General features: G+C 41.4%; 1 protein-coding gene across 6 annotated transcripts in view; it reads right to left on the reverse strand.

Annotated features, from left to right (window-relative positions):
* The window catches only part of NR6A1 (nuclear receptor subfamily 6 group A member 1), a 217860-nt gene that overhangs the window by 17715 nt on the left and 180469 nt on the right, over positions 1-19676 (reverse strand). For 4 of the 6 annotated variants that reach the window (XM_046680545.1, XM_046680521.1, XM_046680553.1 and 1 more), the window contains 4 exons: positions 12201-12443; positions 5832-5887; positions 2965-3119; positions 1088-1315 (listed from right to left, as the gene is read on the reverse strand). In XM_046680545.1, the coding sequence (XP_046536501.1) occupies positions 1088-1315; positions 2965-3119; positions 5832-5887; positions 12201-12443 (682 nt within the window). Of the gene's footprint in view, positions 1-1087; positions 1316-2964; positions 3120-5831; positions 5888-10349; positions 10476-11091; positions 11188-12200; positions 12444-19676 lie in introns of those variants that run through there. The other 2 variants (XM_046680563.1, XM_046680529.1) reach the window with 2 other exon arrangements.

Raw genomic sequence — 19676 nt, forward strand, 5'->3', positions numbered from 1 at the left:
GAACCCCGGGCCGCCGAGAAGCGGAACGTGAGAACTTAACTGCTGCGCCACCAGGCCAGCCCCTCAAGGAGTATGACTTTTAATGTTGATGTCCACTAATGTCCCATGTATTAGAGAAAATTCCCAGTCACTCCTGCACTAGTTTTGGCAATGAGAGCTCCTTTAGGGTGGATCTGGTGTCCACCCAATACAAGGACTGGCACAAAAGTGAGCCTTGGGGCCAGAAGGCTGAAAGAGAACAGAACACGTTCAGAAGCTTTTCCTGCTCTCACTGCACCCCCTGGTGGTGAGAGTTCAGGAACTAGAGTTGCTCAGCCCTTCCAAGCTACTACTGGATGGAAGGAGCAGGGCATTTCTCATCTCTGGGCTGATGAAATGGGGTCCCAGTTTTCTTTCTCTCAAGGCCCCTTGGCATGACTCTCCCCTACACCCCCCATGCCCAGATCTTAAAAAGTTTTGTGTGGCTTTCTTGTAGGTAGATACTTGAATTTCCTCTTCTGAAATTAGAGACTAGCTTAAGAAATCTCAGGATACCTTTTGGGAGGTCTAAGCTTGATAACACTCAAACAGCCTATGCTCCAGGCCAAAGGAGTGGGTGGGCCTAAAGACTGAACTATTACCTCCCCAGGTAGAGCTTAGAGAGGACTGAACAAGTACTCCTGCCTGCTCAGGCCTGCATACAGAGCACATAGCACCAGGCTACCCATAGGTGTGTTGGCTAGAATGTGGACAGGCCAGTCAGTTAGCACCCTGAGAGCCCTGTAAAAGAGCCTAGACTTGATGCATGATTATCCCCAAAATTACAGCTCATCTCTGGCACAGAAGCACTCAGACCCATCCCAGAGCCCGGCTTACCTAGGCCCAGGCAAAAACAAAAGCCCTTGATCCCAATTTCATATGGATTGGTAAATAGCCCCAACGCTATGAGAAAAGATGCTCAACAGAAAAATAAGGGGCCACTGACTTCAAAGAGAAGCACAGATTTCATCCATTATCCCCCTGACTCATTCTGAAGCCAAGGATGAAGGTGGCACGGGCAGGGAACACTTTGAAGCTGCAAGAGCTAAATAGGGCAGGGCTCACTCACCCATCTTCGATCAACATGGGCGTGCCCAATGGTTCCAGGTCCTCGGCTGACACCAGCTGGTGAATCAGACTGTATGACTGGGGATCCAGGCTGCGAGCTTGTGGGGGCAGAAGCGGCGAGTGGGAAGAATAGCTAAAAAGGTGCGGTATGTATTGATAGTGTGGAGGCACAGACATGCCCATGTACTGCTCCCTGAATGCCATGAATCCGTTTAGTTCCACAGACCTACTGAAGAGAAAAGTCTCATGTCAAGCAGAACCATGGCAGGTCTACCGCCTACTCACAGGAAATGAGCCAGAAGGTGGCTCAGGTGTTCTTTGCCCATGCAGTCTGTCTTCATCAAGCCAGGGACATAATTAATGGTTCCATGCATGTCTCCCCCACCATACTGGGACTCTGTGCGGGTGTGTGTAGGTGTGGCTCACCACTGGACACCCAGGACCTGGCAGAGGAGGTACTGAATAAATATTAGTTGAATGAATTTTTAGTACAGGTGCCACATTTGGAGAGTTAACGGATACTCACAGACTATGATGACAGAGGTGAGTGTTTGTATTTTTAACTGCTACGAAAAATAAAGCACAGACAGGCTAAGTGCCTTGCTAGGCCACAAAACAAATCCGGTACCTAGCAAGGAAGCTGGCATGTGGTAACAACTCCCTGAACATTCAAAGGAAGGAATGAACTAAGGAACAACTGAATGAATAACAGTTACAATGAAATACCAAGAGAAACACAGATTCTTATTTTCCTCCTTTTCCTGGAGAAATCTAACCATTCTGTCAACTAGTTAAAAAAAAAATCCTCTAGTTTTACCCAGAAGCATCTCCTGTAACAGGGGTCAGCAAACTATGGCCCATGGCCATTAAAAAATGAAGTTTTACTTGAACATAGCCACACTCATTCATTTACAAATTGTCTCTGGCTGCTTTCACACTCTATAATGGCAGAGTTGAGCAGGTGACACCCAGACCACATAGCCTGCAAAGCCTAAAATATTTACTATGTGGCCTTTATAGAAAAGTTTGTCAATCCTTGCCCTATAAGAAATATTTCTGGGAAAAGGAAAGCTTCCCTGGTGGCTGACAGCAACATTTCACACCTAACAACTAACTACTAACCTAAGATACCATTCTGCTTTTTTTTTTTTTTTTTTGAGGAAGACTAGCCCTGAGCTAACTGCTGCCAATCCTCCTCTTTTTGCTGAGGAAGCTTGGCCCTGAGCTAACATCCATGCCCATCTTCCTCCACTTTATACGTGGGACGCCTACCACAGCATGACTTTTGCCAAGCGGTGCCATGTCTGCACCCGGGATCCGAACTGGCAAACCCCAGGCAGCCGAGAAGCAGAACATGCGTACTTACCTGCTGCGCCACTGGGCTGGCCCCTAAGATAGCATTCTTGAATGAAGAGTCTCCAAATTGGTATTGAATGACAGCAGCAAATTTGACTAGCTTAAAAAGTTTTCACTGTTTCTTAAAATTTATAAAGTGAAAAATTTTCCTCTTGCTGAGGTAGAGAAATTATAACAATTCAATATCGTTAATGTAGCTTGTTTTATTTCAGTGATAAAGTAAATGAGAGAAAAGAGCTACATTTAAAGGGTTATTCTGTTAGGTGAAGAACGTGTGGGCACGGATAGCAGCTATAGAACTTCGTCAGTCTGCAGAAGAGACTGTTGACATTTCCATGGTCTTTAGCAACAAACGGGCTGTGAAATGCTGCTTTGCACCATCCTAGCCACTACCCACAAAGAGTGAGGGAACAAAAGTACAATGGCAGAGACAGACTGGCAAGAATACTCAGCCCAGAGGATCCTTGTGGGTCCACTCCTTGGCTGATCCCTAGATAATGCTGCATTTGTCCCGAAGCTCACCTGGAGGACAGTGTGGAGCCTGGTGAGGGTTGGTTGCTCTCTGAAGCCCTGTTCCCAGGGGAACTGTGGTCACTGTCACCATGGTTGCTCCAGTGATTGGCCTCTTCCTCAAATTCCTGACCAGACATGATCCTTTCGATCTCTTCCTCTGATATCTTTGACAAAGAATTGATACGTGTTAGTGCTCTGCTCCTTCCTTACTACTGAGAATTTATTTAAACTTCAGAGGGATTCCCAGAACTCTGCAGAGAGAAAGCAGGATTCCCTTCCCTGCACTCCCATACTCCAGGTCTCTCACTAGTCTTAGGACAGCTTGGTTGCTCACCTCCCAGCACGTGGCTCACCATGGCCTTCTCCCTGCCCATTTATTCTTCTCGCAAGCCACAAAGCCTCTAGGTTCTTCAACACTTCTTCTTGTCCTTGAGTCTATTCTTTCCTACCCCTGAAACACCACTCTTCAATAACAAACTCCTACCTGCCCTTTAAGATCCAATTCAAATGCCAGCTTCTTTGTGAATCCTTCTATCTACCCTACCTAGACAGAATTTTAGGTCCTTTTCTATCCATTCATAATTCTGCGTATTCTGAGAGAGGCAGAATAACATAGTGGTTAAGAGTATGAATTCTAGAGTCAGACCACCTTTGGTATAATCTAGACTCTGACACTTTCTTCTTGTAAATCCTTGGGCAAGTCACTTAACTATTTGAACCTAAGTTCCTTTATCTGGATGGTGCATAATATTATCTATCTCATCAAATTGCTGTGAGGACTAAATTAGTTAATGTATTATCACATGTTTAGAAAAGAACCTAGCGCACAGCAACAATTATGCATGGTTGACAATGATAATCTTCATCATCACTGTTGTTATTTTTAAATCACTTATGAATATGTCTCATAAAAATATCCTCTACAAGACCTAAGGCTATGGTAGCACCTAGAAAAAACTAAGTACTCAATAAATGCACGTTGGATAAACGAAGAAACGTTCACTTATTAAGTACTGATGATGAAACCTGACATGGATTTTCTTAGTAAGAAAGACATTCTTAAGCCTACTGAATAAATAAGAAGAAACTGCAGCTCAGACAAGTGAACTGATGTGCTCAGGACCACAATGCGTGCCCATGTCTGGGCAGGAGTTTGAGGAAGAGGTCAAAATATCCGAGTATTCAGTCCAGTGCTCTAGCTACTATACCACAGGGAGTGAATAAATACTTCTTTTATAAAGTAAAAGTTGAGGCCTAACTGGCTAAAGTCAGCACACAGAACAAGAGTGAGTGCTAAGGAGGAAGAGCCAGATGAATTTTTATTTCTTGTTCCTATGGAAAGCCTGGGAGGACATTTTCTCCCAAGTCTGTCTGACTCAAACCTGCATAATTCTTTGCTCCAGCAGCCTGTGAGGGAACCTTGAGCTGCTCCAATCATAAATAAAGGAGGCATTTAGAACTGGAAGCCAGCCAGCACATAAGACTTGGAGGGAAAACAAGAAATGTTTAACTGTTGCACCAGTTGAGTGATTGGTCTTAAATAGCTTGCACTGCATATTGAATTGGAAAAGCTGTCCGTCTTTATTCAGTCACATGTAGAGTTGCTCAGCCCTTCCAAGCTACTGCTGGATGGAAGGAGCAGGGCATTTCTCATCTCTGGGTTGATGAGAACTTCTGCAAAACCCTTCCAACTGCTTTTTCTCTGCTCTGAGTTTCACCCTTACCCAGTTCCTCACAACTATTTCTACTGCTAGAATGATCTTCCTAAAACGCAAATCTGACCATGTCCCTCTTTCTACTTAAAACCTTTTAGTGGTTGCCTCTTGGTCCACATCAATAATTCCTGAGGCATGGTCCCTGCCAACTAGTGTGCAGAGAGATTCACTTGATGGGTCATAAACAGATCCAACTCTATCCTGATGAAGTTCTTCTTCTGCTGGCAAGGAAGAACAAGTGGTGTAGGCTGGCCCCACAAAGGCTTTACCTGAGGAGCTATAATCAAAGACGGCTGAAGGTCACTCTTCAGAGATATGATTCCAAACTCAAGGAATCTGCCTTAACTCCTGCTACTCCACTACATGTGCCCAGTGCTCCAGCCTGTCTGAGTGAACTCTTCATCACTCCTTAAAGATTCATCTTCTGGTCTTTTTACAGTCTATTCTGTCTAGCAGGAATAAAAGATGTTTGGCTCCCATCCCTTCCCAACATAGTTAACAACTCCTTTTCCTTCAAAACTCAGTTCAAACTTTACCTTCTCTAGGAAGGCTTCCCTGAGTATCTTCAGTCCCCAACCATGCCTCCAGGCTAAATGGAAAAGAAGCCTGTCCCTTCTGTACTCCCTGGGCATCCTCTGTTACCGCTCACTGTACTCTGCTGTTTGTTTACATCTTTCTCTCTCCCACTAGAGTTCACAGCACAGGGGGCTGGCACAGAGTAAGTACTTAGTAAATGTCTGTGGGACTGAATGGGTGTTGTCATTCCTACTCTACAAATAAGGCAATGAAACTTTCTGCTGATTATATCTTTAGAGACATCGAACAATGAAGTAGTCTTGCTGATTTCTGCCAGGCTGTTATCTACAACCTTAAGTGATTGACATAAAAAATGATCTGGATGGTTTAGAACCAGAATTGAGTTCACTTCCTGTGAAATCCTTAAGAAGGATTGAGGGATCACAAGAAGAGCTTTAATCATTATCTTATGAATTTAAGATTTTCAAAGACTTTCATATCCAGGCTCTGAAAGCAGTTTACAGAAATGAAAGCAAAGATGGCTCCCCCCAGGAGCAGAGGAGAGGATCAATGTGAGCAGCTATAGGAGCAGCTGGAGTCCTGGGCTTCCAGGATGGATCACAAAGACTAAGGCCTAGAACTCACCTGGACTGGTCCAATGCTCTTGTTCCGGCCTCCAGGCATGCCATCTTCTCTGATTGCTGGAAGGAAACATAAGTAAAGAAAGTCAGAAGCCTGCCCACAGAAGTCAAGGCACAAAAGGAGAACTTATTCGCCCAAAAGCATAAGGTAGTTAACTAATAAAGCCAAGATTAAAATACAGGTCTTTCTGGGCCCAAAGCACATAGTCTTTCCATTATTCCAGGCTACCTCATAGGCAGCAGATACTTTTGGGCCCCCAAGGCACTTGGTATACACTACACACACTGCATCCATTCGATATGCTAAACAAAAGTGGTAGCATTATTAATAATCCCACAGTTACAAATATCGCACCAGGATGATGCATCTGAAGGCTTTGGTAAATTCAAGAGGAGGGACAGAAAGAATATTCCCATTTTTAAATAAAATATTTTTTATTTCCAATGTAAGTTGGAGCCTAATTTGTAGGATGAAGAGAATAGGTTTTTTGTTTTTTTTAATTAATCAGAGTTTTGACCCCACTGGTTCCTCCCTATAAAGGCAGTCAGTAGAGTTCTCCTGCAGTTCATTCCCCAGTCAGGTGATTCAACAAGAGGATAAAGTTATTTAGCACTTTCTAACTATAAAAAGCATCATTTGAACAGAACCAGCCTCATTAAGAATAACTACTACTAATACTATTACCATCACTGTTTATGGAACACTTAATATGGGGGCACAGGGAAGGAACCCCTGATTTGCAATTATAGAAAGGCTCTGGTGTCTGGCAAAGCTTTCTGGAAAAGACAACTTCTGAACTGAGTCTTCAAGAATGAAAAGGATTTATGCAGGCAGGAGAAGGGTGTTCAAGTTTGAGCAGACAGTGCACAGGAAAGCTTTAAGTTGAAAGTAAGCATGGAGTGCTCTTTGTGGGAATTTTCTAGCGGTTCAATCTGGCTGAAGCATGTGTGTGTGAAGAGTAGTAAGATATGAGGCTGGGGAGGCCAAGTGGGGGCAGATCACAGAGAGCCTTGAATGCCGGGCTAAGAGTACAGACTTCAGCAGAGGAGCTGGAGGATAAGATGGAATGCAGGGGAGGGACATGGTCAGGTTGGCTTTTTTGAAAAATCCTTGTGATGGCCACTGTGGAGGGTGATTTGGAGGGGGGAATGTTAACAACAGAGTATAGGCTAATGGCATCATGTGAGAGCAAGCTTTGCTATAATATACTTGCTTCAAAAAAAACTGACATTAGGAATCTAGAAAATCCTTGGGCAGGGTTGGTTGCCTCAAAAGGTGAGGGCTCCAAGCATAAAACTCAGTTCTTGTAGTAACTGAATGGTTGACAGGAAGTTCACTTTTAAAGCAGACATCATTCTTGGTATCCTTAAATGATACACTTCAGAATTAGACAAGCGTGAGTCTAAATCCTGTTTCTGCCTAGTCTGTGTAGTTACAGACAAGTTTGTTCACCTCTCTGAAACTCAGTTTACTGAAGAATAAAGAGGGGCTATCGGAACCTGTCTAATGGGGTACTGTGAGGATTACATATAAAATAATATAGCTAAAGCATCAAGCATAGAGCCTGGCATATAAAGTAGGTATTCAGTAATTAATCCTCTCCTCTCCCCAGCCTCTTTTCTCTGAACACAGGAGTTAAAAAACCAAGGTTCCACTCTCTACTTTGGGGAGCCTTAATATCTTCATCTTTGAAATGGAAGCAACACAGTCTTCTTTACGAGCCTGCTGTGATTTGGAGTGAGAAACATATACAGCCAATGTCAGAGGTAGATGCATGCTGCTGCTGTCTGGGAGCTCTCTTTCAACCTAATTTCAAGTCCTAAAAATCCTTAAATTCCTCCTCTGCTAGTCCAGGGTCAATGACAGTCTTCAGACACTTCTATTTCCAATACTGACAGCTCACATGTCTTTGCTTCAGCTCACAGGTACAGAACAAAGATTTATCACTGGCAGATACAACACTGTATATATTTCACTCTCATTGTTGTGGAGGTGAGCCCAGCCTCCACTTACCACCCTTATTTAAATCTCCCTCACTGCCTTGCTAATTAATTTCCTGACCAGCCAACTTCCAGGTCTGAAAAGATATCTATGTCCAAGATGGGGGACAACAGAGGGCTGGCTCATACGTGGCAGCTGCATTTTTTTTTTAACAGCTAAGTTTTTAAATTTTGACTTGAAGAGTTGCAAAAATAGTAGAGAATTCCCATAAACTCTACACCCAGCTTTCTCTTCTGTTAATGTCTTACATAACCACAGACTATTCATTAAAACTAAGAAATTAACTTTGGGACAATACTATTAACCAAAGTACAGACTTCATTCAGATTTCCGCAGTTCCACTGATGTCATTTTTCCATTCCAGAATCCAGTCTAGGATCCTATATTGAATGTAGTTGTCGTGTCTCTGTAGTCTCCTCCAAGCTGCGACAGTTTCTTAGCCCTTCCTTGTCTTTCATGACCTTGACACTTTTGGAGAGCATTTTGTAGAATGCCAGTTATTTTGAAGAATGTCTCTCAATTTGGGCTTGTCTGTTTTCTCATGATTAGACTGGGACTGAATCCATCCGTGTGTATGTAAATGTGTAGATGTAGATGTGTGCTCTTCTTAGTGTATAATATCGAGGGTACGTGACGTCAGTGTAAACACACTGGTGATGTTAACCTTGATTGCTTGGCTAAAGTGGTATCTGTCAGAACTCTCCATTGAAGCTTAATATTTTTTCCTTTGTAATTATTAAATATTCTGAGACTATGCAAATAGTCTGTCCCTTTTTAAACCTATGCTCTCTTATTTTAGCATCCATCAGTGGATCTTACCTGCAGTAATTATTACTGTGGCGTTCTAACGGTGATTTTCTATTTCCCTCCTTCCTTCTATATTTATTAATTAGAATTCTTCTATTAGGAAGAACTGTCACTCCTCTGTTTGTTTATTATTATTATTTTTTTTTGAAGAAGAAGAAGAATAGCCCTGAGCTAACATCTGCTGCCAATGCTCCTCTTTTTGCTGAGGAAGACTGGCCCTGAGCTAACGTCTCTGCCCATCTTCCTCTGCTTTACATGTGAGACACCTGCCACAGCATGGTTTGACAAGCAGTGCGCAGGTATGCATCCGGGATCCGAACCAGCGAACCCCAGGCTGCTGAAGTGGAATGTATGAACTTAACCACTGCGCCACCAGGCTGGCCCCCACTCCTCTGTTTATTTATTCAGTTAGTTCTATCTGTATGAACTCATGGATATTTTATTCTTTGGATTATAACCTATACATAGTTACTTTGTTGCCCAAGTTGTTCCAACTTTGGCCACTGGAGCTCTTTCAGGTTGGCTTCTGTGCCCTTTTGATATGCTTCCTCTCCCCACCCCTTCCTTTCTTTCTTTCTTTCTTTTTTTAATATAGTACATTCTAACTTTCTGGCACCACAAGATGCTCCTCTCTCATCTTATATTTTCCCTGCCTCAGCCCGTGAATCAATCAGTTCTCCACAGAGTCCTGATTCCTTTTACTGATATTTAGAAACCAAGATCTGGGCGCTAGGTGTGCTTGTTGCCATTGGGGTGTCACTGCTTCTAGCCCCTCCCAATGACTAGACCTAGAAAACATATGTATGTATACCTACTCATGTATCTACACACATCCATATCTTTTATCTATCTATATAAACATGAGTCCATATTGATACCTCTTATTCTAATCTTGTACCAGAGGTTTCGTTCTAGCCTTCTCCTTTCCTGATTTATAACTTCTTTCTCTGATATGGGAAACCTGACTCTCATTATCTACCACATATTTAGTTGTCTGTTCAATCCTAGTACGCAAATAAAATAGTGACAGAATTCCTAACCCATAACCTTGAGAGAAACAAATTTACAAACTAGAATACTTTGTTTATGTACAGTTCTTTTTGTCTTCAGCCTTACAGTATATAGTCAAAACACTGTTTTTTAAGGTCAACTCCTTTCTTCCCCATTCCCTTTAGTGTGGCTCTGTGATTTATTCGTAATATCAATTCATTTGTCACGGTCTGAATTCTATCTTTTCCCCCCACATACTGGTTGGTTTTTTTAAAAATTAAGTAAAATTCACTTCTTTTGTGGTGTATAGTTCTATAGGCTTTGACAAATTCTTAAAATTATGTGTCAAATACCATGATTCCATACAAAACAGTTCCTTCACCCCAAAAATACTCCAATGGCAACTGCAGATTTAATTCTGCTTTTTCAGCACCAACCAGGAGGTGGCAGGGTTCTCTCTAAGAGGTAGCCTTCACCAGGCAACAGCCTGCCTGCTCTGCATGCAAAATGACCTAGGAAGGCAGCTCCCCATCCCTCACACTCCACTGTGTCATCTTCTCCTGGCTATAGTAAGAGAGGTTATGACATTAAGCTTCTCCCCTGAAATAGGCAAGTTTGGCTGAAAGCCTCAGAATCTCATACTCCAACTGAATAAGCAGGATAATTCATCAGAGAGAGTAGTCAAGAAGGCAACTCATAAATATGCTTTGATAAAATACTCACAGTGAGAGCAACAAAAGGAGATGACAAAACTGGAGACCAAAACCAAATCAGATGAAGGTGGGAGGATGACCACAGACTCTTTCTTCAAGACAATACTTGTTTGGTATTGGTGGCTGGGAAAGATTTCTGTAAGAGGAAACTGATAGTGGGGAAGGGAGAGGATTTCTAGGTAGAGGAAAGAACCTGAGCACAGGCAGGACAGCGCAAGTCACGCTTGGGGCATAGTAAGTAAGTTCTGGACAGAAGATGAGGTTAGAAACATAGACAGGGGACAAAGCTGGTAACAGTTTAAATGCCCCATTATAGGTGTTTATCATCCAGTAGACATAGGGCATTCCAACATGCAAATAGCTATGCCATATGGTAGACATGTGGAGCAGCATATTATCCATGTGGTTAGGTACAAGCTTACAAGCTCTGCTTAACAACAAATTACAATTTAATAACTATTAACTGTCAAGATAACTACCACTAAACTAACTACTGGTAAGTCATTTTACCTCCCTAAGCTGCATCTATAAGCTGAGGGTAATAGTTAATAATAGAGTTACGTGTCTTCAATAAGATAATGCATAGAAATAACACATAGAATGCATAGGAGTTGCACAGATAAGTTGCATAAATAATGCATAGATAAGTGCATGAGAGTTTCTGGTACACATAGTGCTCAATAAATATTAGTATTATAAATAAATTATAAATGACCTAAATTTATCTAAATGCCCTTCTATATCTCTCTTACCTTTCTTCATAATGGGCAAGTTTTCAAAAGATTCTTCTTATCCCACACACAAAAATACCAGTCTGCAGTATATCTGGATGTCTGCCTTCGTTAATGCTACAAAAACAATTTGAACAGTTCACTAAATCTAATTAACCCCTACCCCGCACACTACTACTACGAACCTCTAATACCTTGTTGGATATTTTACAGACAATGTCGTGTTTAATCCTCTGGAGAACTCTGAAAGGTAAGTATTATCATACCATTTTAAAGGCGAGATAATTGAGCATCCGAGACATAAAGCGCACCGCCCAAGGTCACAGAGCTAGTCTGTCACCAACCTCTGCCTCCAGAGCCTCTATTCTTTCTACTGAACTACATTGCACTACTCTCCACCCTCCATGAGAATATTACTAGAGTTCTGACATTGGCTCTCTTCTCTTCTGTGTCCAAGTTTTCTCTTTGGGCGATTTCTACCCACTAACAAACTTTACCACTGCTATGCCAACAGCTCCACAAACTTCTACTTGCAGACAGGACTTTTCACCTCAGTAACAATCCTATATATCCAACTTCCTTGGTAGACATCTGTGTGTGTCCTGCTTAGGTACCTCAATCTCAGCCTTGCCAAGGCTAACATCTTCCTCCACCTACTCTTCTAGCCTGACTTTTTTCCTGGTAGGGCCATTACTATTAATCCAAACCTTCAACTTCAACTTCTGGTGCTGCCCAATACCCAGTATGTCACCAACTCCTATCAAGTAAGTTTTTCCCACATCTTCCCATCTGTGCCATTACTTTCTCTCTCCTCCTTCAGATCCTTCCCATCTCTTATAGAATATTAATCCCATTTAGGCCTTGATTGTTAATTGAGATCTTGCCACTTAGAGCCTGTGCATTCATTCTCACAGAATCCTTAACATCTCACCAGTCTTTCTCCCCACCTGGTCTGGGAGATCCCTGTAGGCAGGAACTGTGCCAGATTCATTTTTGGGTTATGAGTACAGAATACAAGGCCTGGCATATAGTGCAGGCTTGGGAAATGATTAACTCCAAGGCTTAATAGTTGACACTATAGGTAAAGTGATGGATAAAGGGTAGATAGTAGAGTCACAATCACCACTCACCCTTCCGGTTCATCCCCATCTGGAGGCACTTGAGCAGGCGACAGTACTGGCACCTGTTCCTCTGCTTCCGAGACATGACACAGTTCTTGTCACGGCTGCACCGATATACCCGCTTGTTGCAAATGCTCCGCTTGAAAAATCCTTTGCAGCCCTCACAGGAGATGATTCCATAGTGCAAGCCTGTGGCGCGGTCCCCACAAATGAGACAGGTTCGTTGTTCAGCTCGATCATCTGGAACAGAAACTGAATATATTCAAGTTAGAATACAGAGGAAATAACAGCGTTAAGCCTGCAGTTCTAAAACAAGCAAGTTTGTTCTGGGTAGATCAAGAACGTCACCTTCTCCAGGCTAAGTGGCAAACAGGGGGCATCTTTAGAGCCCTTGTCCTAGGAACAGACCCCTGTATCTACCTGTAGATACCACAAACACAAACAGTCTATCTAAAAAAGAACTCATGCTCCTACCCCTGGGTTTCATCATCACTTGGACCAGTATCCAAGTCAAAAATCCGTGAGATATCTTTGATTCCTCCTTCTCCTTACCTTCTTCAGCCACAACTCATCAATTCTACCCTGTAGGAAGGTGGTAAGGATTACAATGTATGTAAGTGCCCAGCGCATGGTTTATTCCCCAAAAATGGTAGCTGTAATTGTTAACAAGTGAAGAAGCTTTAACCATGCCCGGCTGAGCCATCCATCCATCCATCCATCCATCCATCCATCCAACAGACATATATTGAGCAACTATTCTCCTCTAGGCACTGTTGTAAGGCAGGGGTACAACAGTGAATACAAGTCCCTGGTGGAGTGAAGCTTACATTTTATCAGAACCCTGTGTCCAGGCCCTGTGGTAGGTACTAGGTATTCAGTAATAAATCATCATGATCTGCATAGTCAAGGAACTCACTGCCTAGCAACAAACAAGCTCGTCAAAGAGGAAATTCAGGCTGGAATATAGCTCTCCACTTCCTCTTCCCTCAAATTCCTACTCACTCAGGACTAAGCAACTGCCAAAGAAAAAGTGCCCTGGTGAACTGTGATGTCATACCTTGCTAGCAGGTGCAAGAAATCTCCAGGAAAGGTTTTGACTAGAGGCTAAGGTAGGAAAACAGAGACGTGAACCTTACTCCTGAGTAACAGGTAAGGTATAATGATTAAGAACACAGCCCTTAGAATTAGAGAGATCCTTATTTAAACCCCAATTCTGACACCTACTAGAGCTGGATAAAACTGGGAAAATTAAGTTACTCACCTATGAGAGTCTAGTTTCTCTCATATGTAAAATGGGGATTATAATGGTACCTATATACCATGGTTAAAGTACTCAGCACAGTGCTTGGGCTACAAGACATTTAATAAATGATAGCTATTATTTTTATCATTATATCCTAACAGATCCACAATAATATGATAGTGACATTCATCAAAAAGAAAAGCATTTGAAGGCAATGTTAAAGGAGGGGCATGGTAGAATATGTATGAGAGATGCAGAGAAGGAAGGAGGCTACAGCATTTATGGAGCCTTTATTATATGCCAACTTTGAGATATGTCCTTATGACTCCATTTGTAGTAGGCTAGATAATAGCCACCAAAAGATTATCAGGTCCTACTCCCTGAAACCTATAAATGTTATCTTGTAAGGAAAAGGGTCTTTTTGCGGATATGATCAAATTAAGGGTCTTGAGTTGGGGAGATTTTTCTGGACTATAAGGGTGGGGCCTACTTGCGATTACATGTCTTTATAAGAGAAGCAGAGGGACATGTGATATAGACAGAAGAGGAGAACACACAAACACATACACACAAAAACACAGTGAAGGTAACGTGAAGACTGAGGCAGAAGTTAGCCATAAGCCAAGGAATACCAGCAGCCACTACAAGCTGGAAGAGGCAAGGAACGGATTCTCCCCTGGAGCCACTGGAAGAAGGATGGCTCTGACCACACTTTCAATCCAATCCAATCCAATGCTTTTGGACTTTGAGAACTGTGAAAGAGTAATTTCTGTTGTTTTAAGCCACCCAGTTTGTGGTAATTTTCAACAGCAGCACAGGAAACTAACACATATATATTTTTTCATACGGGGAAACATTTATTAAGACTGTTGCCCAAAGTCACACAGCAAATAGCAGGTATGCAGAGAGAAGCAGAGATATGAAACCACACAGCTAGGGAAACAGAGAAAGACAGATATTGAAGGAGGAATTGCCTAGGTTCTTGAGGACTCTACAGTCTCTAGTTACAGACCTTTCTAAGCCTTTCTAAGGCTTGGAAGCACTTCCCAACTGCGGGAAAACTGACAAACTGTGACAAATTGACGCTCTCATGTTCTTGTAATACAATCTTTTTTTTCTTTCTTAACTTAAATGAGTTTCTGTTATTTCTAACTAAAAGAAATATGGCTAAGATACCCTACAAAAATGGCTCCGGTGTAATAAAGCATTCCTTTTCCTTTTCAAAATGCAAAGGAGCTCAAGGTAAACATTAGAACAAAGTTACAACAGCAAATTAAAAAACTACACTACAGGGGGCCGGCCTGCTGGCACAGAGATTAAGTGCACACATTCCGCTTTGGCGGCCTGAGGTCCGCCGGTTTGGATCCCAGGTGTGGACATGGCACCGCTTATCAAGCCACGCTGTGGTAGGCGTCCCACAAATAAAGTAGAGGAAGATGGGCGCGAATGTTAGCTCAGGGCTAGTCTTCCTCAGCAAAAAGAGGAGGACTGGCAGATGTTAGCTCAGGGCTGATCTTCCTCAAAAAAAAAAAAAAAGAACAAAACAAAAACTATACTAGAAAAAATCAAATAGGCAAAATGAATGGCACAACAATAGCACTATGTGTGATTTGGGATTCCCAGAGTGCTAGGCTTGAGCTGCTCAAAGGGCTTGGAAATAGAGCGTGGAACACTGTTGGGAAATCATGATTGGCTACAGAGGAACCTAAATTTTCTCATTTTAAATTATAACCTTGAATGTTCTATTATATTTATACACATTAAAATATAAACCAGCACTCTACTAGAGGAAACTTAAAAATAGTTATAATCAATATCTACAAGAATCACACCCTTCCTTTCTTCATGGATATGATTTCACTGAGTACCTACCATAACTAGGCACTGTGCTTTTGGTTTGGTTGTGTTGTGTAATTCTCATAATCCCAAAGGTGGGTACCACTGTTATCACCATTTTGTAAGTGAGAAAATGGAGATCTCAAAAAAAAGTTAAGTAACTTGTCCATTTAGGAAGTGGCTGACCCTAATCTGCCAATATCAGAAATGGAGTTCAATAACCTCTTCATAAAGCATTCATATGGCATCCTCTGCAGCTTCTGAATCCAGAACAAAGGACCCAGTGAACAACAATCAAATACAGACCTGTTAGGAATCTGCTCACGTCTTTAATACTGCTTGTTTTTTTTCATGAGAGTTAAAAAGGCCACACCAAGATTAAAGACAAAAGGGGAATATTTCTCCACTGATGGGCACAAAGAGACTAGATTCCCTTGGAGTCTTATGACTGGTTCTTGGTCTGGCCATATCTATTCTTATTGCCATGTTCTGTTTCTATAAACAGCACTGGTCTATGCCACAGACCACGAATTAATTCAGAAGGAAGTTTTTCAAAGCTACAAGAGAAAGGCCCTCTCCTGATCAAGCTTGTAGCCCTTCCAAGAAGCATTTGGCAAACTTCTCTCATAGCACGTGGAGAAAGATCATAGTAACAGGAGAAGCTACTGTTAACTGAGCACTTGGGTGCCAGGCTCCATGCTAACCACTTAACATACATTATTGTGCTGAATCATCACAACAAACCTAAATGAGGTACCCTTATTTTACATATGAGGAAACTGAAGCTCATGAGGTGATAATCACTTTCCAACAGTCATTCAGCTAGTAAGAAAGGGAGCTACAGCTGGAACCCCTAAACTCTATACAACTAACCATCATATTCTGTGGCCACAGCAAGGCAAATCTACCCATTCTATTCGCAGGTAAGTCAGGCCCTTCCCTACTTGGACAAAAAACCCCCAAAAGCTAAAAAGCCAATGTCTCCCTTCGTAAACAAACAAACTGAAGGAAAATGGACCTAATGGTGCCCAGCCAGATGTCAGATATAGATTTCTGCACCTCCTATTCTTATAAAAGACTTGAAAAGTATTCAATGCATGTTTATGTCCATTATCTCATTTGTACCAGGCCAGGACAAGGATTACTCTTATCTTACAGATACAACAAACAACGTTCAGTGTGTACCAACTGTGTACCATGCAACGTTCAAGAAGTTTTTACATGTAGTTTTATTTATTCATCACAATAACTATGAAAGGTATCACTGTCCCCATATTACAGAACCTGGAGTCTTAGAGTTAGAAAGTGCCTTAAGACATTGCCTTGAACAGATCCTTTACCTGAGGCATGAGTTCCCTCTAAATATTCCAAGACACGAGGTTGCCCCACACTCTACTTGCACATCTCTAGTGACTCAATAAGGTACTTCATTCCATTCATTCCATTTTAGATAGTTTTAATGGTTCAAAAGCTTTTCTTTACACTGAGCCAAACTCTGTTGACCTGAAGCTTTCCCCATTGCCCTGAGTTATGTGCTCATGGGTAAAAAATAAATGTATAATCCAACCTAGTTCATACACCAACCACTCAGAGATTTAACAATAAATGGGGTTCCCAACTGTGAATTTTTTCTTCTCCCATTTCTTATTCTTAATGAATTATATAGTATTAAAATCTCTTTAAAACAAAGTATCCAGAACTAAGCAGTGTGTTTTTCTTAATATAATTTAAGATTCAATTATCTTTGCTTATATGTTTCTGCAGCTATCAACACCAGTAAAAACATGGTATTTTATAATTACTGATACTATAAAAATGCTATACATTTTATAATGGGACAACTCAAGCTTAAAGAGGCAAAGAAATTTAATCTTGGTTACATAGCCAGTCAGGAGTGGAAGTGAAATTAGAATTCAAGACCCTCCAATTCTAAGACTGCCATATTTCTAATTCCCCCTACATTTTATTCCTATCTAGTTCACAGATATCTAAAACCCGAAGTATTTATCACATACACCATTAACCCAGGTCTTTCTTATTCCATTCTTGGGGAGGTGAATGTTGAACCCAAGGGTAGGACATGATATTTGTCCTTGCTATCTTTATATAATAAGTTCTATATGTCATTCTGATTTATTCAAATCTTTGGGGATCCAGTCCTGCTACCAAGTATGTTAGTTATTTCTCTCGCCACCTTGTTTTCTCCATGCATGGTCAATATTCGATTATTTTCATTTCCATCCTTAAAACAATATTAAACAGAATGTGGCCTTCAGGCAAGCTGTTGGAGCCCCTTCTCCAATCTGACTTAACCATTAGCATTTTGAAATAGTTGTTCAACTAGTTTTGTCTCTTAATTAGGCCAGACACTCTAGTCTGGCCTGCATTTCTCTCTTATACATAAAGATATCACAAACAACTGTGTCACATGCCTCACTGAAATTCCAGATTCATTACATCTACATTCTGTGACTGGTAAGCCTAACACAAAGGAAATGTTCAAAACACTTCCTAATTCAGCACTCTTAATCTATTAATTCAATGTTCTTAATCTGTATCATTCTACTTACAATATAACGGCAATAAAATCAGGCAAATAAGTACTTCAAAGTGGAGACTATGGCTCATAGTAAGTGTAGTGCTCATAAGTCAGTAAAATAAGAGACAGAGGAGTTGATGAAAAGCTGAGAGTTTGAAAAATGATAGGTATTTGGAACTCTGAACAAGGCAGTTTGCTATCTACAAAAGGAGCAATGGGTAAAAAATAGTGTGAGAGAGAGAAGACTCTTAACTAATTTACCAGAGAAACTGAATGTTTGTCTTGATCTGGAGTACTAGGTAAAGTACTAGTAGTAGGAGAAGATCAAGTACTAGTACTGCTGCTTTAAAAACTTTAAAAATATCATTTCCTATGAACAGGGGCCAGGACTTCTTAGAGAAATGGTTGATTCCAGGTTTGAGGCAGAATATATACAGCATGAGTCTTGCTGTGCCACCCAAAACTAATAATGGGATCATGTCGAAAGGATACAGGAAACAACATAAAAAAGCATCCCATTGGCCTGAAATGGAGCAATGTATGCATCAAAAAGAATAATTACAGGGGCCGGCCCAGCGGCACAGTGGTTAAGTGTGCACGCTCCGCTTCAGCGGCCTGGGGTTTGCCGGTTCAGGTCCCAGGTGTGTACATGGCACCATTTGGCACGCCATGCTGTGGTAGGCAACCCACATACAAAGTAGAGGAAGATGGGCACAGACGTTAGCTCAGGGCCAGTCTTCTTCAGCAAAAAGAGGAGGAATGGCAGCAGTTAGCTCAGGGCTAATCTTCCTCAAAAAAAAAAGAATAACTACGGAAATGAATTAAAACACTTCAAATATGAAAATCAATGCATTCATAATAATATTAAAAAGAAAAATCTCAGTTACTACTGGAGGTTGCTAGGACACCAATTCATTATTCTGAAAATTGATGAATAAAGGGAAAAAATCAAACATTACAGTAAAAACTATTAGAATCCTCCTCTCTTGTTCCCCTCCCGAAGAGTAAGAGAAGAGAGGAGGGTGGAAACTCAGACAGGTTTTAAGAACTTTAAACTTTACCTGAGGAGACTGGGATTAGGCGAACAGAACTGCCTGGCAGTAAAGGGAACAGGCTTGGGTGGGGAGGTAGAGTTGATCCCAGGTCCAATGGCAAGGTAAGTCTCAACTCCAGAGATGGAAAGGAAAGAGCTCTGCAGATGCAGCTGTAAGATGTCAGCTCTACAAATTTCTTGAGCAGAGGCAGTAGAACATAGAGATTAAGAACTTGGACTCTAGAGTCAAATTCCTTGGGTTCAAATCTAGGCTCTGTCACTTGCTACCTGTGTGACTTTGGAAAGTTTCTTAAGCTCTGCAGTGGTACCTCAGTTTCTAGTCTATAATATGTGGATAATATCACCTTCTTCAAAGAACTGTTGTGAGAAATCAATGAGTTAACAGATTACCTATAAATGACATGGAACCTTACCTTCCTTGTGGTCTGTATTAGAATAAAATAGCTTTGCAAACTCTAAAGTACTAGACAATACTGTTGCTTAATTGTCTTTTTTCTTTTTTTTAACCTAAAAAACTTGTAAAAAAATTACACCAGCACAGAGGAGTAGTATTCAGTCTGTCTGGTGGCAGGGGAAGGTAATGACAGATTTCCTAGAGAAGGTGAGTTCTGTAGTATGACTACCAGTCAGACAAATGAAAGTAGAGGAGGGTACAGGCAGAAGAAACAATGTCATATAAAGTCATGTCTTAAATTTGGATCTGGAAACCTCTCTCCAACTTGGGATACCTCTGAAAAGAATCTCATTCCTTTCTAAAACAGCCAATATAGTTTACTAAGCTTCAGTAAGACTATCAAGATGAGTTATACAGAA

The sequence above is a fragment of the Equus quagga genome, chromosome 1, assembly GCF_021613505.1.
Source record: "Equus quagga isolate Etosha38 chromosome 1, UCLA_HA_Equagga_1.0, whole genome shotgun sequence".
NCBI classification, from domain to species: domain Eukaryota; kingdom Metazoa; phylum Chordata; class Mammalia; order Perissodactyla; family Equidae; genus Equus; species Equus quagga.